At 48.9% G+C, this 26824-nt stretch overlaps 2 protein-coding genes across 58 annotated transcripts in view; one reads left to right on the top strand and one right to left on the bottom strand.

Moving 5' to 3' along the window:
* Positions 1-3288, top strand: part of KIAA1328 (KIAA1328 ortholog) — a 321215-nt gene extending 317927 nt beyond the window's left edge. For all 8 annotated transcript variants that reach the window (XM_047697425.1, XM_047697424.1, XM_047697431.1 and 5 more), the window contains one exon: positions 1563-3288. In XM_047697425.1, coding sequence (XP_047553381.1) covers positions 1563-1773 — 211 coding nt within the window. In that variant the 3' untranslated portion in view covers positions 1774-3288. The remainder of the gene's footprint in view (positions 1-1562) is intronic.
* Positions 3289-17401: 14113 nt separating this feature from the next.
* Positions 17402-26824, bottom strand: part of CELF4 (CUGBP Elav-like family member 4) — a 291184-nt gene continuing 281761 nt past the window's right edge. For 34 of the 50 annotated variants that reach the window (XM_047697978.1, XM_047697986.1, XM_047697993.1 and 31 more), the window contains one exon: positions 17402-18977. In XM_047697978.1, coding sequence (XP_047553934.1) covers positions 18951-18977 — 27 coding nt within the window. In that variant the 3' untranslated portion in view covers positions 17402-18950. Of the gene's footprint in view, positions 18978-21024; positions 21112-26824 lie in introns of all 50 variants that reach the window. The other 16 variants (XM_047697974.1, XM_047697975.1, XM_047697977.1 and 13 more) reach the window with 1 other exon arrangement.

The raw sequence follows: 26824 nt of genomic DNA, 5'->3' as shown, positions 1-26824 counted from the left end.
AGGGAAGCAGGCACCCTGCTGAACAGAGAGCCCGATGCGGGGCTCAATCCCAGGACCCTGAGACCATGACCTGAGCCGAAGGCAGAGGCTTAACCCACTGAGCCACCCAGGCGCCCCTCTTTCATCCATTTTGAGTCTATTTGTGTGTGTGATATTAGGAAATGGCCCACTTCCATTCTTCTACACGTGGCTATCTAATTTTCCCAACACCATTTGTTGAAGAGTCTGTCTTTTTTCCATTGGACATTCTTTCCTGCTTTGTTAAAGATTAGTTGACCATAGAGTTGAGGGTCCATTTCTGGGGTCTCTATTCTATTCCATTGATCTATGTCTCTGTTTTGGTGCCAGTACCATTCTGTCTTGATGATTTTAGCTTTGAAATAGAGCTTCTGGTATTGTGATGATGCCAACTTTGGTTTTCTTTTTCAACATTCCTCTGACTATTCAGGGTCTTTTCTGGTTGCATATAAATTTTAGGATTATTTGTTCCACTTCTTTGAAAAAAGTTGATGGTATTTTGATAGGGATTGCATTAAATGTGTAGATTGCTCTAGGTAGCATAGACATTTTCACAATATTTGTTCTTCCAATCCATGAGCATGGAATGTTTTTCCATTTCTTTGTGTCTTCCTCAATTTCTTTCATGAGTACTTTATAGTTTTCTGAATGCAGATTCTTTGCCTCTTTGGTTAGGTTTATTCCTAGGTATCTTATGGTTTGGGGTGCAATTGTAAATGGGATCAACTCCTTAATTTCTCTTTCTTTCTCTTGTTGTTGGTAGCCTACCCTTTTTGATGAAAATGCTGGACACCAGCATTTTCTTTTGGAGTTTCTTTTCCCAAGATTCTAGAGAGAATGGGAGTAAGACAGCAGGATGGAACTAATATTTATTGAGTATTTACTGTGTTAATATATACCAACCTATTCATTTAATCCTAACAGGAGTTCTGTTAGCCCCTTACGAATGAGAATCAGAACTGAGAGGTTGAAGAACTTTCCCAGGATCACACAGCCTGCAAATGGTAGAGCAGAGATTTGAACCAGGCAGCTTTAATATCCTGAATGAGAGCACTGGAAACAAACTACCTGGATCCAAATCCTGGATGTGCCAAATAATGGCTTCATATTGGATGAATTCCTTCCCTGAGCCTTGGTTTCCTCATGTACATACTAGAGATCAGACAGTAAAGTGTCTACTTCATAGGGTTGTTCAGAGGGAAGGTTGAATACATGTCAAGCATTAAGAATAGTGCCTGACAATAAGCCTACAGTAAATGCTACTCCTGCCATCGTTACTATTACCACCATTCCTTTGCCTACTCCACAGTCTCTCTTCATAGCTGAGAAAAGAATGTTGGTGATCAGAAGAAGAGAACAGCTTACAGGCAGACAGTGGGGGCCATCTGCTATTTACTCTCCATGAAGTTCCTCCTGTAGACCCTCTTACAAGTGATGTGATCAGTGACTGGATTCTTGCTTCCAGCAGCGCATCTCTGTAGGCTTCTTGGATTCTAATGTTCCCCTGGTCTGATCATTTTCTGTGTGGGTTGTGTGTATTGCAGGTACGAGACCTCTCTGCTGGATTTGGTTCAATCTCTGAGTCCAAAATCTGCTCCCAAACCTCAACCCCATCCCTCCAGAGAAGCTGGGGCCTGGATTCACAGTCATCGCCGACTCAGTCCTCGAAAATCAACCTGGAACAAGATGGGGACAGGCAGGACCCCCGAAGACCTGGAGGAGAATCAAATTCTGGAAGATATCTTTTTCATTTGACGTTGAAACACACACTACAAAATTTCCATCTGAAATGTGTGGGCTTCTTTATATCCTGATCTAGGATTTTAAATTATTTGATTGCAAACTAACTGTGTCTCTCCTTTCACAGGGGCCTCTCTCACTAACATCCTGTTATGTGTTGAACATAGAAATCATGTTACAAACCCAGAGTGGTTTTGATCAGACCCCTCAGTAGGTGACACATTAAGGGCAGAGTGGGGGAGGGCAGTATCTTTTCTGTGCCAAGCAGAGATTAGAAAATTAACATAGGACCCTTTCTACATGCAAAGGCCTTTACATATTCAGCCTCATTTCCAGAGTGTTTCCTTCTCAATACTTAGTGGGAAAAGGTTGGTTCTCTTTTATGCACAAGGAAGAACTTTTCACAGAAAAATCCCTCTGATTTAAAAGTAGTCCCTTTGCAACATAAGCAGTTTCAGAAAGACAGCCTCTTTACCTCTCCACCTCACCTTTACCTCTGTTCCCTCATTGCCTACCTCTGTATACGTGTAGTCATTTAATTCCGAAGTTGGAGTTGGTGTCTCTACCATCGCAAGCAACACCCAACAACCAATTTCGAGTCAGTTCCAGTAATCATCAGCAGTAACCAAAGGGCACAGTGGGCTGGAGGGAGGGCCCCAACCAATCCTTGGAAACCAGCATTAAGTCACATCATAGAGTGACTGCCCTCAGGAAATAAAATGGAGACACAGGCCTGACATGCTTTTCCTGCCATCCCCCCATTTCCCAGGATAAATAAAAGCAATAGCTCAGTACTTTTTACTGACCTAAGTGTCTGTACTTGTGAGCTGCCCATGGCTGTCTCTGGGGAAGATGCCACTAGGGAGAGGAGCATCAGCTGCCACAGGCTGAGAGGCTTTCCCTGGTCCTCCCTCTTACCTCATGAGGATCAAAGGCCCTAGGTTGCTCGGGCCTTTGATGTGCTCTGCTCAGGCTATTGTCCCATGACTCCAAAGAAACATCTCTACTTGCCAGATTCTCCTCCTCCACTCCCAAACAGAATCTCCCTATCTTTTCCACTCCTCCATTTGACCCAGAGAAGGCCTGTGGAAAAAGTACACTTGCAACCTTATTCTCTCTCTCCTCCTATTTGGCAGAGCTCTTAAGATGGGTCCTTCAGCTTACAGTGGGCTCCAGTGGGTTCTCATGCCCCTGGGCAGCATGATGAACCTGGTAGAGCCAGTGAGTTGATGACTTCCAGTCACTGGAAACAAGGAAGGTGTGTCCCCAGATGTGTCTACTTGGTGACCTTATTTGATCTGTTCTGTTTCTCTCTCCCTTTCACCCAACCCCAGGCTTGAAGTGGGACCAAGAGTCTTTGTCAGTCAGCATTGGTAGCCAAGGTCAGACCACCCAGGGTGAACTGCATTTAGTGAGCCTACAGGGCTTCCCTGAAGTCTTTATCAAAACTAGATTATCTCAGCCTACAAAAGCCTTGTTAAACAGATTCTTTATGTGGATGGATTAAAATCTCATGTCTCTTCTGCCTGAGGTGCTACCCCCTCTACTCCGCCTTCCTCCACTTGGGTCTTTTTGCTCTTTGAGGAGAAGAATGGGATCTACCAACAGCAGTCCTTCATCTGAGGTCAGGATTGACTAGTTTTAGGCATCCAGTTGAAAAGTTGAAAAAACACTGCAGATTAAAGTATCCTTTTAAAGTTCACCCCGTGACAGGAACTGAGTCAATTTCGTCCCATCCAGAAAGCATTTGGAAAATTGTGTTTCCTTTGGTGTGGCAAACTGGGGAGAAAAAAACTGAGAGCCCTCAGCCATTTTCTCAAATTGAGGTTTCTAGAACTATCTTTTACTTGCCCCAGATGTCAAGAGCACCTTAAGTACATCCGTTCCCTTGGATCAGCCATAAGCGCACACCCCATTTATCGCCAGTGTCTTTACAGATCTCTAGAATAAGAGGGTGCCAGAAGGACTAAGAAAAGGATTATGCTCTCTTTAAGAAGCTTGTTTGCCTTTAGAAGAATGCTAAATGAGACATAAACTAAGGGATTTTGGCAGGGGGCGGTGGTGGTCACGTGCCACAGATTGGAGTTTAATTGCTTCTCCCCCTGCATGAGCAGTTTGGAAGAGCAAAGATGGATTTTCAGCAGAGTGTTGAACAACATACTTTTCATATGCTCCATCCCCATACCAGTTGCCTTTCTATCCTATAGGCATTTCCTGTGTGTCAGGGCAATAGGATGTGAATTTGTGTCTAATCCAATGTCTTCCTTATGAACTGAATGGCGTATGTTAACATCTTCATTTGTCTGACTTTGAGATACATATATATATATATGAAAAGGTGGTTGTAGAGCCTTGAGGCTGTTGTGGAGCCCAGAAGCTTGACCTAATTGCGGATATCCTACAGAGAGAGGGTCTGACACAGAAGAGTCAGCCTTCCTTCCATGGTAAAGTGCTCGCAACAATGACTGGTTGCCACCGCTGCTTCCTCAGAGCAAGACTAGACACATATCATATCACACATATTTTTTTTTTGAACTTTACAATGTGCACATTTTATTGTATATTAATTATACCTCAAAAAAGTTTATTAAACATACATATGTAATTTAACCATTTCTCACTGCCTCTTTATCCCAACTGCTACCCTGTGGGAACCACCATCACCTCTCTTCTGAATTACAATAGCCTAACTAGTTTCCCTGCTTCTGCCCCTGCCTCCTACATTTTATTCTCAACAGTGGCCAGAGTAATATCGTTAAAAAATCACATCATGTTACTCCTCTGCTCAAAACCCTCTAATGACTTCTCTTTTTGGTAAAATTCAACATTCTTTTTTTTTTTTTTTTTAATCTGACAGAGAAAGACAACAAGAGAGGGGACCTGTGCAGATAATGCTGCCACACTGCCCACCCTGCTGCCCACCACTCTGTGAGAGAAAAACCCATCAATGTTTGCAAAATGGGACAGGCCAAAGCAGGTCCGTTGAAGCTCCTACAGGGGCCCTAAGTGCTTGATTTAGGAAACTAAGGTCAATCAAGGAAAAGCTTTGCTGACAGTCATCCTTCCCATAGGTATACTCATGTCATCCAAACCGGACCTGCATGGTGAGGACGGGGAAGGGAGGTAGTCTCTCCTCCCTCAGAGCCACTCTTTTCACTTGGCCCTGCTCCCAGCACCATGGCCAGAGACTCTGAGAAGGGACCGGCCGAAAGGAGAGCCCCTGGAGGAAGTCCGTGGTCATTAGTGAGGTGGATGGAGGCTATGGCAGACCCCTCCCAGCGCATGCCTTATCCTCACCTCGGAGAGTATCATTTTTTTTTTTTAAGATTTTTTATCTATTTATTTGTCAGAGAGAGAGAGCACAGGCAGACAGCACAGGCAGAGAGAGAGCACAGGCAGACAGCGAGCACAGGCAGACAGAATGCCAGGGAGAGGCAGAAGCAGGCTCCCCACTGAGCAAGGAGCCAGATGTGGGACTCGATCCCAGGACGCCGGGATCATGACCTGAGCTGAAGGCAGCCACTCAACCAACTGAGCCACCCAAGCTTCCCGAGAGTATCATTTTTAATGTGGGTAACTTTATATACGTTAGATTTTAAGTTAACAAATTATCTCCATGGATATTTTCCCCACGTGGTTTTGGTATCAAATTGTCCCTTCAACACCCTTCATCAGATCCATGGGGCAGAGCTTGAAAGCAAGAGCAGAGCCCCAGGTTATCAACATGTTATTCTCATCAGTATGTGTTAAAACAGCAGGAGCTTGGGTTAACAGAAAGAAAACGATTTGCCAAGTCCTGATAGGTTTTCCTGGTTGACTCTGGCTCGCTCCCATAACATGGACACCAAGCCTCCTCTAGTTCTGTGGTTGCTGGAATGGAAGTTTTGATCTGCATGCACCTCTGAGACAGGAAAAATGATCCCGTCTAGTGGGCTTTAGGTGCTAAGAGATATTAGGCAAGGGCTTGTGTGTCTGAAATGCCCAGTTTTGAAATCATACCGGTAGATCCAGTCAACAGCCCGAGACCTTCTGTCCTTGTTTCCCCGGTCAACCTGACACCTCCACAGGCCCAAGGAGACTGCAGGTGCCCCTCCGATGCAGAGGTGGCGAGAACACCATCATCACTCAACCAACTCCAAGCCCTGTGTGCCATCTTACTCAATGCTAATGAGAGCCATACTTAAAAAAATAAAAAATTAAAAAATTTTTAAAAAGAACTTCATCCATTTACATGGAAGAGAGAGAGTATGAGGGGGGAGGCAGAGGGAGAGGTAGGAGCAGACTCCCTGCTAAGCAGGGAGCCCCACACAGAGCTTGATCCCAGGACGCTGGGAACATGACCTGAGCCAAAGGCAGACCCTAACCAACCAAGCCACCCAGGCACCCCAAGAATCATACTTTAAAGAGATTATTTGGATATGTGTTTCTTACCAGCGTCAGCCACCTCAAGTCCTTTATGGAATGAGGACAGGGATACATCTATGGACACCTAAGTTTTCAAGGTTATCTTATGCACCAATAATGAAAATGAGGCATAACAAAACCTAACTAAGGTCATCAGCTAGTAAAGAATAGAATTCCAACTTGGAATCTGCGGGGAGAGGATCATTATTCCCTCTCCACCTCCTCCTCCTGGTCAAACTCTCAAGTAATATCAAGTCCACCTCCCGTTTCTCAGCCCACCCCTTCGCTCTATCTCTGCTGGTGCTTCTCTAGCACAATAGTCTCTGCATTGGTCTTCCTGCTAGATGGCTGGATTCATCCTTGAACAAGTTTGACTTTACCCTTCTTTGCCTCACTCTTATCTTTTTAAAGATTTTTTTTTATTTATTTGTCAGAGAGAGAGAGGAGAGAGAGCGAGCACAGGCAGACAGAATGGCAGGCAGAGGCAGAGGGAGAAGCAGGCTCCCTGACGAGCAAGGAGCCCGACGTGGGACTCGATCCCAGGACGCTGGGATCATGACCTGAGCCGAAGGCAGCTGCTTAACCAACTGAGCCACCCAGGCGTCCCTCACTCATCTTTTAATGGGGATCATAGCAGAACCTTCCACCAGGGGTTATTGTGGAATGTAGTGAATGTATCTCAAGTGCTCAGCACAGATAAATAAGCATTCATAAGGATACTTGTTACTATTCTCCAGGAAGCTACCAGGGTCATCTTGCCAGGTCGTACCCTGGCTTAAAAGTGTTAGATAGTACTTAGTTTCTTATTGTGCTTAAGAAGGAGCTTGGCATTATGAGCATAATGCACGAGGATCTTTATGGTTTGGCCCACTGTAGACCTCCAGCCCCTCCATTTCCCCACTGTTTCTGTTGACTTCTGTGCTCAACCACTGTGAACTGCCATAGTTCCTGAAGGCACTGTGATATCCTCCTGACCTCGTGACATCCTTCATCACCACACTTACTGTGCTAGAAACGCCTGTTTATCTGATCCCTCCCTTAGACGGCAGGCCCCATGGTGGCCAAAATAAGATGTTGTTCTTAGCCATCACTCACTCCCAAGAACTTAGCACGGTTCCCGACACACTGTAGGCTCTCATCATTATCAGTTAGATGGACAGGTAAGTGCATCGGTGAAAGAGAGGGAGAGCAGGAAGGAAGGAAGCCATTAAACAGATCTGTGCTTCCAAAGTCCACTACTCTGTACTATGCCAGGCTGCTTGCCCCTCTCACGGAGAAAGTGAAGGCTGTACTAAGGGGTTTGGGAACACCTCTATTGCTTCCTCCTCATTCCCACACTGACTCGCATTTTCTTTCCAGAACAACCCTAAGATTTGTAATTTTCTTGCTTAAAAATCCAAAGGACTCCTCAAGGCTTACAGGGCAAGGAGCATGCCCTTTAGAGTGACATAGCAGGACTCAGCATCTGACCCCGTGTCCCTTTTCCCACCTCATCGCCCTCCTTTCTCTGCTCTGTTCACCCTGTGCAACTTACAGCTGTTGGCCACTTCCCAAAGACATACTGCTCTTTCCTATCTGTGTGACTTGTCCGCATCTCTCTCTCATGGATGAATCTTTCCAGACCTAGCTCAGATGTCACTACTTCCACATTTTCCTGATTCCCCCCAGGCACCCTTACAGATTCTTTTCTCCTGACTCCAATTATGCTCCAAAAGCCTTCCGTCCTATCCCACCTCAAACTGGGCTGTATTGTTTGTCCCCCTGTTAGAATGGGAAGTGTCCAAAGATGACAAATATTGACCTTAGAAACAACTCGGCCTTACCACTTGTGAGTTGCACACATTTAGACAGGTTATACTTTATAAATTCAAACTGTGTTATAAAGCTAAGCTTTACAAATTATACTCTCTAAGCCTCACATAGAATAATTTATAAAATTATTTGTGTAAAGGGGGTGGTCATTCCTACCTTACAAGTTGGTTCCTGGGACGCTGATCTAGCCCAGAGGAAAGACAGAATGGTAAGACAAAACTGTCCATGCAAGGAGGCCTAGGTCCAGAAGAGCCAGAGAGGGGTCCATGGGATGTGGAGGAACCGGAAGACCCAGGAGTAAAGAGCATCGTTGGGGTTTGTGAGAGAAGAGGTGCCTGGCTCGAAGGCCAGGGCCCCGACGGGGTGGGCACTGGCCTCTCCCTCCCCTTCCTCTGCACTCCCCAGCTGGCAGCTGGGCTGGTCCCTCCCTTGCACTACCGCGCAGACAATGCCCTGACCCCCTGGCCAGGATGTCCAAGGTCCGGGGTCCCTCACCTGCGCTGCGGTTATACACCATGCTGTTCTCTGCTCTTGGTCCTTCTGTTCCCCAGTGCTGAGATGAGGAGCTGGAGGAAGGGAAGCCCAGCTGTCCGGCTTCTTGTCACTGCCCCCGGAGACCCTATGAACTCCACAGCTCCGGTTTTCAGCCTTCTCCCAGCTGGAGGTGATTTAAGCTTGTTGGATTTATATAACATTGGGAAACGGTAAACTGTGTAAATTTGCTATGTTTTCCAGGGACAGTTATTTATGGAGAGGCATTTTTAACTCAAGTGCAGAAGTGTTAAATCATTATAATAAATTCATGCTATTCAGACTTTCTTACATTGTAATAAATTTTTTCTAAGCATGAATGAGGAGATCCATGATTCCTCTAATATACCATTATGTATTTCTTCTCAAAAGGACACAACTTACTATATCAACTTGGAGAGTGATAGAAGGAGATTTACTGTGTTGGGGAAAAAGTCAAGTAGCAAGGAGTGTCAGAAGGGTCTGGGGAGCAGTTACCCACAGCAGGGGGGTGTCTGGCGAAGGGGGCAACCCCCACATCTCCCAGCTGAGCTTCGGAAAAGAGCAGGGAAATGGGCAAGGGGCCCAGTTACTTCTGTCCCCCCACGGTGGGAGGGGGAGTGTTGGAGTGGGCTGTCTCAGAAAGGAAAAGTCCCCTAGTCTTCCAAAACCATCAGTCTGGGTAGAGAGCCGCCCTCTCATCACCCATCTCCCACCTCACTCCTCACCTGGACGCTCACCAGACCAGAGGATTCATAGCTTTCATCAGATTCTAAAAGTTCAGGACACACGGTCTTCAGTAAACGCGGACGCACTTTTTACTGATCGCCCACTCTGCCCTAGGCAAAGTCCAGTGACATCGTTCCTGACCCCCAGCAGCTCCCAGGAGCTATGTCGAGCTGCAGCTACAGCTCCTACTGGCCAGTCGTCACAGAGGCCTGAACAGGGGCTCCTGCGAGGGCGGCCTTGATCAGAATCTTCCCCGAAGATGGGACATTGTGGCTGGGCAAAGGCAGGTAGGACCTTGAACCTTGAACCAACAGAATGTGAGTGGTCGAAATCTGGAATGACAGGAGAATCTGTGTCCTTAAGCTATCTTTGAGGAACCCCAATGAGACATTTTCCCAAAAGCTTAGTATGCCACCAGCTCCCCCAGGTAATGAGGAGACCGGGACCACCAGGCTTTCTTCTACTCCTCATGCAGACCTGGGGCAAGGGGTGGCTGAGGGGCCTTGCTGAGAGTGTGCTGGGTAGGGGCCCCATGGGATGCATGCCCCGTCCCACCCCTCTTCTCATACATTCAGCAAACATTGTGGAGGCCCTACTATGTGCCAGCACAAAATACACTCAAGTAGTTCTTGATTAAAGGGGATCCCTTGAAGCCAGAGTTCTCCTAAGTTTGCCCAGCACTCAGGCAAGACAGCAAGTGTCAAGATTCGCTTCAACTTCCGCCCAGACTTGAGAGCAGAATCAAGTGGTGGGAACACATGGCTGCATCTCTCAGGTGGCTCTTGTCTCAAGAACTAGCCTGAGGGCATTCGTGGTCTCCCTCCTCTGCCCTCTCTCTTCTCCGTGGCCCTTCCCAGCACTTATCAGAGAACTGGGCCAAATCTTTGAGAGCCAGGCACCTGCTTGCTCTCTTTGCAAAGGAGAAAACTGGCAGGGGCAGGGGTCTAAACCTTTTCAGGACAATCTTCCATCCTGCGGTTCGGTTGTGTTGTCTTTGTGTGAGGCTTGGGAATACAGTCAGTGAAGAGTGGTCATGCCAGGGCCTTGATGAGGTGATCTCTTCCAAAGTAACAGAGTGATGACAAACACAGACTATGCCAGCAGGGGACCTGGGCTCACACCCCAGTTCTGCCCTACCATGTGACTTTGAGCACCCCGCTCAAAACAACGGGGCCCAGCGTTGTTGGGAAGATGACTGGGGTGGGATCAGTGAAGTAGGCAGGACAGTGAGTGGGTCAGCAGTAAGTGGACTGTTCTGAAACAAGGCCCGGGCTTCCCCAGCATATTCCCCACCTACCTAGACACCTTGGCAGCTCTTCCGAAGGCTGGAGTCCTTTCCTCCTCCATGGCCCCCACACTTGGGGTCTATGGAAACTTTGCTCACCTTCTAACAGCCCCAGCGTCTCCCTCTAGGCCGGGCTACCAGCCTTCCCTCCTCGGGGCTCCCCGGGCCCCTGTACCACGCTGTCCCACAGCTGTCTCAGCTTGTCAAGGTGCCTCCTAGGGCGGAATGAGAGCCGCTGATTTGGAATCTGGGCTCCGTTGCGACGTTGCAGTGTGACTTGGGGCAAGGTACTTACCTTTCCCAAGCCTCTGATTGTTGGTCGGTAAAGTAAGGTGAAGACACCCTGCAGATAACTTCCAGGGTTAGAAAATACCCGTAACACACTTGGCATTGTCCTAGAATGCGGCTGTGACCATTATGTCTCCCTGAATCCTTAGCATAGTGCTGGGACTTGGGGAAAAGATGCATTCCCCATTCCAAGATGACTTTCTTTAAAGAGTAGGACGAATAGAGGCCCAAGTCTCACCCAAGGAGAAGGCCCAGCCGCCGCGGGACCAGAGACCCTCAGCAGCACTGGCGAGCAGCACAGAAGGTAGAATGCGTCCACCTGGCGGCCCTCACGTTGGTTCCCGTGGCATCCCTGCCCCGCCCGTGCCGAGTGAATACGGACCACAACTGCCTGGCCTCTGAAGGCCCTCTTTGGACCCCAGGAGGAAGAGGAAATGGGACACAAAGTTGGCAGCACCTGCGTCCATGGATTTCCTGCCACCCCAGTGCCCACAGTCCTGGTGTTGGGCCCCAGGAAGAGGTAAGGAGGGAGGGCAAATGGCAAGGAGGATCCACGTGGAGACTCTGGAGACGAGAGGAATCCTCCTACCTCAATTAGTGGAGTATGGCACGCTCAGAAATGGTTAAATTTTCCCCTTGATTTTTGAGTGATGGAGAACCAGTTTGCATTGATCCTAAGAATTTGCTTCTAGTTTTCTCAGAGTTCAGTGTACTGGGGAACACAGAGCTGACACAACCTCAAAAGGTTTTAAACCCCAGGGCCTGTGTAAACTGTTAATAAATATCCTGTTTATTTCCACTGAACTTCCTCTCCTTGCGGAGAATAAAAGCCAACTGGGTCTTCGGGCTTTTCTGTTTCCCTCCATGCTCCCCCTCAGTCCCCACGGCCAGCAAGGGCTACTAGGCAGGGAGAATTCTGGACTCCTTAGCAGCACGCTTAGTATGTGTCACTCACTCATGTCTAAGAACCCCAGCCCCAGCCCAGCTGACGGAGAGGAGGGAAGGACCTTTCCTGGCACCAGAGTCCACATAGATGTTTCCCAAACGTGAAACTGGATCGTTGAGAAACCCACGAGAAGAAGTGGGGAGCAAGGAGACAGGACACCACATTGGAGGAAGCTGCTGTGTGGGGGTTCACAGTCCCCGGGGGTGGGATGGGAGGAGAAGAGCTCCCACCACTCTGCAGACACCGTGGGCCCTGACTCTGTGTCGTCTGGGCAAGAGACAGCACCTCTCGGAGCCTGTTTCCTCATTCGTAAGACAGGGACGAAAACACCCACCTCAGACAATTAGGTGAGGTTATAATTAAACGCTCCACATGGGATCCAGCTCAGAGCAAGCACCCCTAATGGTAGCTACACCCGTGGCTCCAAGAGAAGGATAGAGCTTGAGCAGAAGGGCCCTCAGTCCTCTACCCAAATGGCGGAGGCCTGAGCTCCCGCAGGCCTGGCCTGGGACCCCCACAGGCCAGCTCCCGTCACCGCCAGGCTCTGGGTCTCCCCACTGAGTTCTTTACGCCAAGGCACCCCACATGTACACATTTAAATGGGGTAATAGAAAAAACTGATAACACTGGCCAGAAAGGGTGGAAAGACTTTTCACCAGAGACTTCTTCATACTTTTGTGAATTTTGAAATATGTGAATATGTTACCTTTTAAAAAAAAAAAGTAACATTTTTAAAATGCAAAGACCAAATTAATATGCAGCCTGAGGCCACATGACCCCAGAGGAGAATTGGCTGTAGACAGTAACAGCCACAGTGGCGCCAGGAATGCTCTCGGGAGAAAGGGCAGAGAGAGAAAGGGGCACGGGAGCAGCAGCTAATTGGGGTCCCTGGGAAAGAGCGTGAACACCCGGAGACAGAGGTGTGTGCACCTCCGCATGACAGGAATTCTCCGGGAGTGTCGCGGGGCTGACTGGACTGTGAGAAGGTGGCTTGCAGTGGTCTGACATCAAGTTCAAGCTTGCTTCAGTTGGGATGTGAATTGTCAATGGGATGGAACTAAGGAAAGGGAAGAAGGGGACTGAAGCCTGAAGTGTTCGTTGTACCTGTACTATACCATCAGAGAATTCCTTGCTCAGAATCTTTGGGGTGGGATGAAGCTGTGCTTGGTGGCATCTCACGGACTCCCAACAACTCTTGGGGTGGTGGTATTATCTCCCTTTGAGAGAGGAGACTGGGGCTCAGAGAGGTTAGATGACTTTTCCAAAGTGACACAGAAGATATTTGAAAGAACTGGAGTTTGCATCCAGTCAGAAGTCAAAGCTAATGCTTTCTTCCCTCTGATACACTAGTCTCAGCGCCCCCTCCTGGTCTGGGCAAATCCTGGTGAGAACCCCACAAAGGGTGCAAGCCCAGAGGGGGATGTTTGGAGCTCCCTAAGGGATGAGGAGTTAGGATAGCATGAGGGAAGAGGAGTTGGGGTGATAGGAGGGGCCTGGGGTACTGGGGCAGGCCCGAAGACCAGACACACTGAGCAGGCGGGGGAGAGGGCTGGAAAGCAAAGGGAGGACTCACCAAGGGAAGAGAGGGCAACTTAGAAAAGCCAACGGAGGGGCAGAGGAGGGAACTCTCAAGCAAAAACCCTATACTTGCAAATACTCATCTGAGGGGAAGGGGAGTGTCAGCTACACACTTATTCCAAATGTGCTATTATTACTTAAAGAGCATTTTCAGAACACCCTCCACTTTGGAACGTGTCCTCAGCTGTCTGCAGTTTGTGCTGTTCTTCCTTCTTTCCCTCATTCATTCTTGCTGGCAGTGAAGCCACAGTGGTCGAAAAGGCCAAGTGCCAGGAATGAAGAGTCTACCAAAGGGGGAGGGGGGTAATCAGCTGTAGCCAAGGCTTTTCATTTGAGGGTGGATTCCATTCTACAAGACAGACAAATGGTCTTCCCAGCCAAGGCTGATATGTCACCTTGGGCAGGGCTGGGTCCCAGAGCTCACCATCCAGCTCGGGGGTGCGGTGGGGTTGGGGGGGATGCTCGCTTGGATTCAACCTGGTGTAATTGCAATGCTGGCCCAGCAGACCCCATGCCAGAGGGAGCTGTCACTGTGCCCAGCCCACTGGCAGCAGAGCCTGGGAGGCAGGCGGCCACGGGGCCTGGAAGCACCCACGTGTGCACGGAGGCTCTGGGGCATCTGCGTCTCCCTGTACCCTGTGTGCGGGTACGTGAGATCCAGCTCAGAACAGGACAAATGTCAGATCTTTATAAAAACCTAGAAGCAGAAGGGAGCTATTCGCTCAAAGTTCTCACTAAACATCTTCTTTTCATATTAGCATCGCACAGAAAGAAAGGGAGAAGGGAGAAAAAAGTGGGTACAAAGAGTGGATGGAGAGCTGAAGGCCTTTGAAAGTCACTGGGAGCAGGGGCTGGAAGGAGCCCTGGGGTCTAACCAGGGACCAGCACCGGCACGTGGGTATGGCTGAGGGAGGCCACCAGTTCCCCCCACCGGCAGCATGGGTGCATCTAGCTGCCCCTCCCCCCAGGCCACAGCCAGCCTCTAGACTTGAATGCTGCATCAAAAATGTTGAGGGCAGGGGCACCCGGGTGGCTCAGTGGGTTGAGCCTCTGCCTTTGGCTCAGGTCATGATCCCGGGGTCCTGGGATCGAGCCCCGCATCGGGCTCTCTGCTCAGCGGTGAGCCTGCTTCTTCCTCTCTCTCTGCCTGTCTCTCTACCTACTTGTGATCTCTGTCTTTCAAATAAATAAATAAAATCTTTTTAAAAAAATGTTGAGGGCAAACTGAGATACCTATCAGTAAAATGACTTGATATCGAGGATTTGCTTCAAAATGATTCACGAGTTGAAGCTAGATGGTGGGGGGTGGATTCTTGGGGGGCTCAGTTGGTGAAGTGCCTGACTCTGGGTTTAGGCTCATGTCACGATCTCAGGGTCCTGAGATTGAGCCTGCGGCTGGCTTGGCCGAGCTCAGCAGCAAGTCTGCCCGAAGACCTCACCCGCTGCCCCTCCCCACTTCAGGCTTGTGCACGCGCGTGCACGCTCTCTAAAATAAATAAATCTTCAAAAAAAAAAAAAAAAGCTAGGTGGTACATGGAGGCTCGTCATGCAAGTATCTCTACTTTTCATCATGCTTGAAATTTAAAAAAATGTATGATAAAAAGGAAAAAGTCTTTTAAATGGAGGAGCTAGGCAGAAATCAAAACCTGCAGGTAGAATGCTAGCAGAGTAATCTAAGCCATAAAACATAGGCAGAAATTAATGAGAAGTGTGTCTTGGGATTTCTTAAATAACACTGCAGATCAGGAGTTCCGAGCCCTGAGGATGATGGAGGGGCTGTGGTCTCTGAGCCCCCTGTGCGAAGTGACCTCATAGTTTTCAAAGAATCTGTGACTTTCCCCCAGAGGTTAATAATTGTTTTCTCTCTTAAATATGCTATGCGTTCATTAGTCACTGGGTGTGTGGTTTTTAAGTAAAGGGGTTTATTTTCTAGAACTGGCACATTCACATCTGGACCCTGTCAGCCATACCTGGAACAGGACGTGGGTCAACCCGCTTCATGGCCCAGCTCCCTGGGGGGGCTAGCTCAGGGTCAGCCGCAGGATCCTGAGCTTCAGCAGTGGAGGTCTAGGAGAGCTGTGGCAGAGAAGGATAGCTAGTGGGGAGGGGAGGCCAGTGAGCCCCTGGGGTATGAGAATGGAAGGGGGAGGTGGTGTGCAGGCTGCCATCCTCTGGCTTTTGGCTGTGTATGTCCAACAGAACCATGGTTTTGAATAGTCTGAGGTACAAAGCCCAGGGTATTCCTTAGAAATCACCTACCCGTTCCTCACAGGGGAGCAAAACACCAGATATGACGTCATGCCCCTTGCAGTGACTTCTGATAAGAAGGCCAGTGCCCCACAGGCTCCAGAACGGGCAGAGAGCTCTCTCACCTGGGCTTACAACCTGGTGGGCAGGGGAATTGGAGTTCATTTAGGGGACCGTGAAGGTCTCATCGTGGAATTACCTCCACAGTTAAGAACTCTTCAAGTTCTGCCCCATTTCCTAAAGCATTAGGGCTAACATTTCACAGGCTAGTGAGAGAAACAAGAACTTGGCCCTTGGCCTTGGGAACAGAGCGGGGAAGAGAGCATGGAACCCGGGGTCCAGGTACTACTCAGGAGCTGGGGCTCTGACCTCAGCTCTCTATGACCCTGCTTCAGGGGACACATCTGAGGGCTGAAGTCACTCCCACTCTCCCACAGGAGGGCACAGACAGGCTAGAGAAGGTCTGTCCCAGGACAGGGGCTGATGAAGGCTTGAGGCTGAGTTGCCTCTGTCTGGGCTCTCAAAAGGACCTGCGCCCTCCCTGCCACTTCACCTCCAAGTCCTGTTCCATCCTTCCTCCTTTGGAACTCCCTCAACACCCAACACACTTTCCTTCTCAACCCCTCCCCCTGGCTTTCAGGCTTTGGAAATCTGTGTCCTGACCAAAAGGTGGGAACACTCCAGGAAGCTCCTCCCTCTGCGCCCCCTTCCCCTCCCCGAAACCCGAAACCCGGAGCCTGAGGGCACCATCCAGAACCAGTTTCTCCAGCCGCGTTAACGGCCAATACAGTGCAAGGTGCAGGACCAAGAGAAAATACTTGGTGGCAAGTTTTGAGTTCTGTCCTTATCCTTCCTTGATTGTGGTCCCTGCCTCCTCTGCCTCCTTCCCGAATGCCTCACGGTGGTTCATGCCCCTACCCCAACTCAGGACAGGTGGCCTCAGTCCCCTCCTGTCAGGGAGGAAAGGGGGAATTTCTGTTGCATCTGGAGACTAGGGCCAATCCCGCCCAGAAACCAAAAGAATGGGTTTGCAATGGAGATTTTCAGAGACACACCACAAGGTGTTTCACAGTGTGGCAGGGGACCTCCTTTCACTGGCACCATCATCTCCTGGAAAGCACTCCCTACGGCTTACGTTCCAACCGAGGACCCGGGTAGCACACGGACTCCACAGAGAGAAGGACCAAGCTATTGCCAGTGAGCCAGCGAGGCACAGCTGGCCAGATTCCGAGAAGCACAGACCACTGAGGAAGTCTTGTTTTTTTGTTTTTGTTTTTTTTAAACTGTGCTTTATTTAGGGCTAAGCTGGAGAAAGCGTCATCCAATAGTTACAGAAGGTTACAAGGAGTTTTAGGGAGTTGAGTGTGAAAAGAGCAGTTGTACTGAACTGCGGCTGTTTTTTTTTTTTTTTTTTTTACAACATCTGGACATCCTAAAAGGAGGAGCCAAGAGAAAGAAAAAGAAAATTTTAAAAAATAATAATTAACCAATGAAATAGAAAGGAAAGGGAGGAGGCCTAGGAGGAACCAGACAGTTGTTCGTCTAAAGCAAAAAAAAAAAAAAAAAGGGAGGGGGTTGGTAGGTCCGAGAGTCCCCTAGCCTCCAAATGACCCGGACATCAATGAGAGGAGGGTATCAAGGCAGAATGCCAAAGCAAGTCTTCCCAACGGTGCAAATAAATTATAATAAATATGTTATACTTTAAAATATATGTGTTCTTAAATAATTCAGTGTTTTTTTCTGATTCTGAGTTTTTTAAGCAATGTCTTTTTAACTGCTCTAAAGTCATTTACCAAAGATAAATATCGTGCTTTCATTAAATAGTTTTCCTTGTTTTTTTTCTCTATCATTACAATTAAAAGTCCTACAAAATATGCAAATTTATTTACAGAAAAACAGAGCCGGCATCATTTAAACATCCCTGTTTTTCAAAATTCCTTGTAAACAGTTTCAGAAATTCTTCAAAGATTGTTTATTTTTCTCTCTCTTGTTTAAGGTTTTTGTGTGTGTGTGTGTTGTTTAGTTGTTTTACGATGAATTTCCCAGGTCTCCCTTGCCCGGAAAGTCTCTGGAGCAAGCATGGAAGGCGAGTGAAGCGGCAGGTGTCGAGGGCTTGCGGAGAGCGGGCGAGCGCGCGCAGCTCCGGAGCGAAGCAGGCGAGGGCGGGCGGCGGGCCTTCCAGCGATGGCGCGGCCCCCACCAGCGCGGTGAGCGGCTGGGAGCCCGCAGGTCTGGGCGAGTCCGGCCAGGCCCTCGGGGTGCACGGCGTCCGACAGCACTCGCGGGGAGAAGGGATCGATGCTCAGTCTAAACTCTACAAAAGTACAGTCCTACAACATCTGGGATTTTAGCAGTAACGCTAACTTCTATAGTTTTTTTTTTTCCTTTTTTTTTATTTTTTGCTTTCCTCTAATTTTTCTTCTATTATATAGGTATTTTAAACTTCTCCTTTTTTAAAATTCTGTACAACTATTATGATTTTAAGAGGGGGAAGAGTTAGAAGCATTTACAGACTTTTCACAACAATTATCTTGCCTTGTAAGTCCCTTTTTTCCCCTCCTTGTTTTCTCACACTTCACGGTTAATGAGTTTTAATATTTTTGTTGCTTTCCCCAAATATCCACCAATTTGTTCATCTTAACAGCTCCATCCAGACATATAATACAGAAAACCATAGGAAAGTGTCATAGACTTGAATGAGGGTAATCAAAGCGCCTCTCAAAGTATCAAAGAACTATTATCTTGCTGTTTTAAAAGCATTGAAGCATTATTTTTCCTTTTTTTTTGTTTTTGCTTTTTTTTGTTTTTTTTTTTTAATTTTTTTATTACATTTTTTTCATAGAATCGCTCTAAGCTGTTTCAAGAACAGCCACGAGGCAGGAAGGAGGTTCTCCTCCATCCCCCTCTATTTGACATAGAGCTACACAGCTGCAATAAAAAGTTTGGTCCTTTGGTCCCTAAATAGCTAAAGGAATGACAGATAGAGATGCTCAGTGGCGGCCTCCCAGCCGCCCCCTGGGGACCAGGCCCCGCCACACCGCTTGCCCCAGCCTGCCTCAGGCGCCCACGGGCTGGAAAAGCCCCGGGGATCGGTAAGCAGCGTCTCTTCCCACTTCCCAGCCCTTCAGCCTCCCCATCTGGTCTCAAGTTATTTTGTTTTAAAGTTGCCATTTTTGTGTGTTTTTTTCTCATTTTTCTTCATCTTCTTGGGTCATATATATTTTCCCCCAAACACGTGCCCTCTGAACTCCACAGACGCTATACTTTCCTTGAAGAAATGTTACAGTCACAGAAAGTGTCTGGAGTCTTCAGCTTGATTGATATTGGCTGATATGTCAAAGGTGTCATCCAACAGTTCTCATTTATAAATATATATAGAGAGAGGTTTGTTTTTTAATGTAGCCCGTTCAGCATCCTGCCCTAAAATGAAGAAAATCAGGGCTGATTAAGCCAAGAGAGGAAACACAAAATGCATCCAAACACCAAAAGGACCCTGCCTTGGGGGTTAGGGTGGGAGCTCTGGGGGATGGTGGGAGGGAGGGGAGAGACCAGTATGAGAATTAGTCATGATCATGATACATAAAAAAGAAATTGACTCTTCTGTTCAGAGTAAGAAACCATTGGAGGTCTAGTGGTGATGACTGGAGCTGAGGTTTGGTTGTTGGGAGAGGGGTCTCGATTTGGGTTCCTTTAGAGTTCTGGAATGGGGGGGTAGCTGGATCTAAGGGAAGAATTTGGGACTGTGGGATATGAATTCACAATTAAACCGATGTCTGAGGGATCTAGCCCAGATACAATATGTATACAGAAGCCTAGCAAACAAGACAGCAAAAATCTAGCAGCCTAGCCCCCTCTTCCCCAGCTTGAGGAAAAGAAGCAAGACATCCGTGACATGAATTTTGCTGAACCCCTGCCCAGTTTCCAGCCAACCGCTTCTTTCCCAAGGTCAGTAACTATTTGCGAGGCTATGTATATATATATGTATATCTGGATATATGTGTAGAATATATTCACCTGCACATATGTGGATATACATGGATATGTGTGTATGTATATGCATAGATACACACATACACACACACACACACATAATATTTTTCTCATACATGCCAGGGAATTTAGAGGAAATTCGGAACTTCAAGGGAGCGGATGGGAGAACCTAAAAAAGTTAGAACGGATTTCATCATCAAGCTCAGATAAATTAACTCAGTTTGATTTTGTTTTCAATGGTGACTTTTTCGTTTGTTTTGCTTTGCTTTTAAGGAAAAAAAATCATGATCTGACTAGAATCAGAAGGAGAATGCTTAATCATCGTGAATTAACAAATGAGACTCATCTCCATTATAGCAAGCAGCTTCCACTTATACATGGGGGTGACTGGTTACATTGAGAAAGTTAGAACTGCAAAGCCCCCAGTTGAGGGGACAACGTCATGCGTATATCAATCCATGCTGGCAGGTTTTTCACACTGTTGATTCAACAAACAGCAAACCGTACACAGCAGTCTAAACAATTACAACACCAAAGAAAATAATAATAAAATTAAAAAACACTTGTCAAGGACCCTTTTTCAGTTGTAAACAAAAAGGTGCATTTTGCTTTTGTCAGTACTGTTTTTTCCAAACCAACCAAAAGGTCCCCCCCCCCCCCAGTCCCCCGCCTCCCCGCCCCACATTTAATTTAGCAGAGGTGGCTACAATACAAACCTTACAATTGTTACCAGGCTCTCTCTCAGAGGCCTCTGGCTTTGTACTCTAGGTTTTTTTTTGGTTTTTGTTTGTTTGTTTGTTTGTTTTTTTTGGTTTAGAATTTTTTTTTTTAATCATTCTGTTACAGTAGAGATTTTGTTTTTGGTTTTTGTTTTCGTTTTTCCTTTTGAAGTGAGATTTAAAAATAGCCTAACTGGAAAAAGACCAGACCTAGGAAAAGTGTCAATTGAAAAAGGCCCCCAAATTTCTAGAAAAAAATAAAATCACAATATTTTCAAGTGCAAGGAAATCAACCACGCATAGATATTTTTTTAAGATGTTTTCCTTATTTTTAAGAAAAAAAAATAATGGTTTGCACAGTTAAGTGATCCCATGTTCGATCATTCAGGAATTCATCTTTATTTTTACCATTTTTTTTTTTTTTGGTTCTTTTGTTTTGTTTTTTTCTCTATGTGACATCTAGAGAAGCATCAAAAACGCTGAACAAGAAAAACCAAACAACAGAAAGTAAAACCACTGCAAGCACCAAGAACAAAACAAAAATGAGCACAGCAAAAAAGATTGTGGCAGCACAAAAGTCAAGAGAATGCACGTGTGATCATGACGGGCCAATCATCAACTGATACAACATCCAAGAAAAACGCTCCAATCACAGCACCTCCACGAAACTTGACGGCAATTGTCATGCAACCGATTCTTAGCCTTGTTACATGACGCCATCATGTCACACTGTGAACTTTGAGTTGATTTGAACTTACGGATGGGGGACTGTTTTCTCCACTCTCATGTGATTACGTGAACTTTATTCCTAGCTCAGCGCGAGACTGTGGTGGATTTGACTGGCCCTGGTTGGGTTGTTGGAATTTGATTGAATGACAAAAGAAGAAAAGATTTTTATATATATTTATATATGTAGAGAGAGAGAGAGAGAAAGAAAGAGAGGACAAGAGAGTGTGGGCAAGGGGGAGGGAAGAGGCGGGGGCAGGTCGGGTGGGGTCGGGGACTGTGGGAGGGCAGGGATGGTTGGGAGGAGGGTGAAGAAGGGCAAGGAAAAGTTAAAACAAAATCAAAAGGAAAAATATTTATACAGCACCAGACCACAGCATCAATCTAAAAGCTCTGATGAGAGAACAGCAGTCAAATCATAAGAGAACCGAAAAGAACTCAAAGGATGGAGGAAGCCGGCAGACAAACGACATGGGCACATCAACACACACACACACGCACACACATACGCACACACGGTTGTATATGCAGACACATGATACACTGTGAACAGTAGCAGAACCTCACACAGGGCCACTAAGGGCATCCATCATGCGTCAGGGACAGGAGGAGGGGCGTGGGCAGTTTGGCAAGAGGGCTAGGAGAAACTAAAACAGCCCCTCAAACCACTGTGGCCAGCAAGCAGATCAGGCAGCACGCTCTCTGCTTTGTATGGCCCTCGGTTCTCTCTCCCCTGGAGGGGGGGCCACACTCTCCACACCCCCCACCCCAGCCTCCTGTGGCCTCAGCCTGTGGACCAGCAGGGGAAGCCTGTCAGGCTCACCCTGAAGGCAGGGCAGATCCAAGGCTGGCTACAGCGACTTGCATCCGGGGAGCCCAGCCAGGGGCCCAAGGAGAGTCCACACCTCCAGCCACTCAGTCCTCCCGCCCCAGTGGTCCCACCTTGCTCTCCACCCCCCACCCCCAGAGAAGGGCCTCGCCGATGCAAAAGCACCCACTGTGTGAGGTTACGGTCCTCTCCTCTTCTCCTATGCTCAACCCTCATGTCTTAGAACCTTCAGAAAATGAACACATTCAGTTTGGAGATGGAGAGTAAATCATATCCGTGTTACTGGAATTCTATGGATACCCCTCGGCATTGCTGATTTCATTTCACGGTCAGCTCATACCCTTCCCTTTGCTCCCAAGGTGGCCAACGTGGCCAAAGTGATGCTGCTTCCAGGCACATGAAGCCTTTAGAAGGCTCTGTGGTGCTGACCATGGAAGGGTTGAATGGAAGCCTATCGGGTACCCTGCAGGGTGGGTAGTGCGAGAAAGGATAGTCCATCAGGGAGGGGAGTGCTATGGCCTTGGTGTCCAGGCTCTGCGGCTGTCACTTCTGGTCTGATGCCCTCCCCTCCTCTACCTCCTCCTCCTCCATTCCCTACACCCCTGCCTGTACATCTTTCTAGACTGCCCCATGTCACAGGCCTTCACCTGCCTTCTTTACTGGGGGAGCCCTAGGTGAGTGGGGCTGTGTCCCCTTCTCATCACATTTTTCCACCTTGAATTATCTTCTGCCCTCCTCACCACTGCATGGCCCTCTGCCCCAACCTGGGAATTTGGGGGTTCCCAGCCCTACCCCCTGCTCATGGTTCCTGCTGAGCTTGCTCCCCAGCCCCCAATCCCTGAAGCCTCTGTGCCTGGCTCATCTGTCCACCATGCTGCTACACAGAGCAGACTCCCTCTCTCAGCTCTGTGTCTTTCTTCAGGGAGTGTGGAAGAGATGTCTGGGATCTGAAATGTCACTGTGGATAAGCTACCAAGTCGCTGAGGGGTGACTCTATCTTAAGGACATACCCAGCCTCCAGCTTTGCCTTCACAGAAGAGCTCTTCCTCCACAGACCCCTGCCCGCCTGCCCATGCGGGCAGGGCTCTTGCTCTTCCAGCAGCAGGTCTCCTGCACTCAGACCAGGGCCCAATGCGTGCCCAAGAGGTCCTGACACGCCCCCCTCCCCTGCGTTCCCAGCCCTTTCCAAATGGAAACCCTTAGACCAACCCAGGAGAGCCAATGGGCTGGTCCCTTTGGGTGGGGGAAGTGACCTAAGAACTGAGGAGGGCAGGGCCACCAGGTGTCAGCTATGGCAACTGCAACTAAGCGGCCCACTGGGGACCATTCCCCACCCTCCACTCCTGAGCATGTCGTGGGTGCCCATTCCTCCCCACTGGACTAGCTTCTGTGCCCTCCCTCAGTCTGCCTCTAGCCGCCCTTTGGTGCCTGCGCTGTCCTGGGTCCTGAAGCTCCAAGCTGATCATCACACCCACCTCCTCAAAGCCCCACATAGGGAACTTCTCATACACACTCTTGCCCCTCACACACACACACATACTTGGCCCAACACACAAACACACTGTCACACTCATTCAACTCCTCGGGAGCCTCCCCAAGGCTCTGCACGTGCACAGCTGACTAGCTGACTCCTCTCTTTATTAGGGGACAGCTGAACCCCAGCCTGCAGGGGTGACCCCTTCTTGGCCACTCTCTCAAAGATCCTCACAAAGCACAGTCCCAAGAGGTGGCAGCAGGGTCACTGACCAGCAAGGGGGGCTTGAATCAGGCCTGGGAAGCTCCAACTCACGACCTGGGAGAGGAAATTATTGTCAGCTGAGCCAATTCAGATGCCAGGTTCTAAACACAGCTGGGCTCCAGCCAGAGATGGCCCAGATCCAAAGTCACTGCCCAGCCCCATGCAGGTCAGGCCCAAAGCACTCGTACCTACACAGCTCAGAGCAGACACCGTGCAAAGTTCAGCTCAGAGCAGACACCTTGCGAAACACACTCAGAGCCACAACCCAGGACCCAGAAGAGAGAGGACTCCCACTGAAGTCAGACACGCTGCTCAGTGTCCTCCAACCCCAGAACCACAGTGCTGGGAGTCTGTGACCCTGCTCTCAACATGGGGCCCAGCGCATGCTACTGATCTTTGTGGCAGGACAAGGGACTTGGGTATTCTGCTCACTGGCTATGGCCCTGGCCACAGTGTTGCCCAGTCTTTCCACCTTTGCTACCTCCCTCTTTGTTTCCTGGTGAAGATTTCTTGGAGAAACCCCCACCTTAGTACAAGGGAATGAGCCCAAGCAGCCAGAGGAGCAGGGGTGTCAGGGAAACCAGGAGTGGGCGGGGCATCACACCATCAGGAGACCTCAGGATTTGGGGAGCCAACCTGACACTACCCAGGCCGCACATTATGGAACCAACACCCAACTGTGCTCCCCACGGCTGCTCTGCTGAGGCCCCCTCCCCGCCTAGACCTGCCACACTTTTGTCCTGACCTGGCTCTGGCTGCCATGGTGACTTCGCCTTCACCACTGCAGGTGGCCAGCCAGGCCCTGAGATCCCTCCACCCCACCACCCCTTAGCTCCCGGCTATGGTTTGTCCCTCCACCGGCCCCGCTCAGGCTAGCCCTGCCCTTCTGAGCCTCTAGGACTCATCCTTTACCAGGCTGTAAAATTGTGGGGTTTTTTAGCTGCTTTTGCATGCTGTTTCCTCCACTTCTCACTGCAGTCCCCGAGCCTGCGCCTTGTCTCAGCACCTCCTTCTGTTACGGCCTCTAACAGTCTTAAGTTGGAAAGCCTGAAATCACCTTTTGTTAAAATGCTGTCTAAATGGATTAAAGGTCAACTTTATTTGTAGGAGTTCTGTTATGTCATAATTTTCTAGAAGACTGCTTAAGAAGAGAGGGGCCCAGAGAAGTGAGATGTCATGACATGCCCCCTCAGACACTCAGGACAAGACTCTGGAGTGGGAGGGTTGGGGTGAGGATAACGGGGTGGGGGGTTGGGGATCATTCTCCTTACGTAAAGGCACTTAGGAGCACAGCATCTGGAATGAAGCTCCAGCTTCAAATCATGGCTCTGCCACTCAGTAGCTGACAGGCAAGTAACCTAATCTTTTGTGCTCCATCTTTAAAATGGGAATAAAGACAGAGCGGTCACAGCGATACAGCTGCACTACAGACCTGTACCCCGTAAGAACTGTGCCTCGTGTGTTCTTAAGCACATGAAGTCTGGGTTCCCGGCTGTCTGGTCTTGGTTTTCCCTGGGGGAAGAACCCCTCTGTTTTCTAAACCATGCCTCTCAAGCCCTCACTCCAACTACCACTGTTAGCTGCTTCTACCCCGTGGGCCACTTCTTACTGTCTGTCCCAAACAGCAAATCTGCCTTACTTACCCCTTCCTCTGGGAATTTCTCTGATCTCCAGATCTGATCTATCCTTGCTTGGGTTTTACTTGCATGTAGGTCTAGGAGGCTAAGACAAGATGCTTTCACGAGAGGCACAAACACACCCACAGGGGGCCCTCAGAATCTCAGGGCATGGCCCTGGAGCACACCCCCTCCTAAAAAATCCTCTGATGACTCCAACACCTTGGTTTCATTAATGTAGAAACAGAAGTCCAAGAGGTTGTGTCTTCGTGGCAGAGCTAAGTTTATCTATGAAAAAAGGCTCTCTGTCCAGAAAGGGCTGCTCTTACTGACCAACCCCCCAACTCCTACGGAAGTGCACCCCCTTGCAGACTGCGTCCTGTGGTCTGTGTTTGCTGCGCCCAGAAGCTCGTGCAGGCAGGATGGTGACCCCCTCATCTCTGCAGGCCAACAACAAGCCCAGTGCCAGTCTGGAAAGGTGTCCCACTCTCAGTGAATGCAGGTGTACGCATCTTTACAGGAGCCAGAGATGGGCAGGGCTGGGAGCTCAGGGGGCAGGAGAGGTGGCTTTTGCTTTATCAGCCTTGCAGAGAGCAGAGGCTCAGCACCCTCTCCGAGAGAAGTGAGAGCTGCTACTCCTGGGTGGCTGAAGGGTGTTCTGCTGGTAGCGGTGGGGTTTGAGAGGAGACTGGGAAACTGAAGATCTCCCTCACAAACTCCAGACTCTGAACCTCCACGTGAGTGGCTAACTCTCATGTGCAGGGTCCATTCTTTGCCCCAACTCCTCCTCATCTCGAGTCACGGTAACTCTGTTCTTCCAGTTTCTGGGGCCAAAAGCTGGGGGTCATCCTTGACTCCTTCTGTCACACCCTCCTCCAATTCATTATAAAAGGCATCCTGGCTCTGCCTTCCAAAAACACCAAGAACACAACTCCCTCGTACCACACTGGCTGCTGCTGTCCTGGACTGAGTGGTCCACGCACTAGACTTCTGCTGGAGCTCCTATCAACACAGCAACCAGGGATCGCACTGACTTGCAATGGGTTCGCCACTCTTCTACTCAGAGCTCTCCAACGGCTCCCCAGCGCCCACTCCCTTAGCCTATACAATGGCCTCCAGGTCCTGCCTGAGGTGGTCCTCCTCACCTCTGGGATCCCCTCTCCCGCCATGCCCCCATGCTTGCTCCCCTCCAACCATCTTGTTCTGCTGCTCTCCACCACACTGCCCCGCCCTCTCTTTGGAGCCTTTGCACTGGCTGTCCCTTCAGATGAAAGACTCGCTCCTCCACATGCTGGCATGGCTCCCTGTCTCACCTGCTCCAAGTCTTTCCTTGAATGTCACCTACTCAACAAGGCCCACTGTAACTACCTGATTTAACTGTAACCAACAATTCTGACACACTGTATAATTTACTCTTTGGTCATATGTGTTTGTTTATTGTCTGTCCCTCCTTCTAAGAATGAGGGTTCTTGTCAGTCTTATTCGGTGCTGAGTCCCAAGTACCTAACAATACCTGGTGCACAGTACTGCTGATGGAAGTGGAGGGATAGAGGGCTGGGAGACCTGCCTCTGGCCTGTGGGTGAGCTGGGCCTACAGGAGTGCCCAGCAGTGTGGGATATCAGGCTGAAGGAGGGCTGGGCACATCTCC

This window comes from Lutra lutra, chromosome 12 (assembly GCF_902655055.1).
Source record: "Lutra lutra chromosome 12, mLutLut1.2, whole genome shotgun sequence".
NCBI lineage: Eukaryota > Metazoa > Chordata > Mammalia > Carnivora > Mustelidae > Lutra > Lutra lutra.
This window is presented reverse-complemented; position numbering and strand designations above follow the sequence as displayed.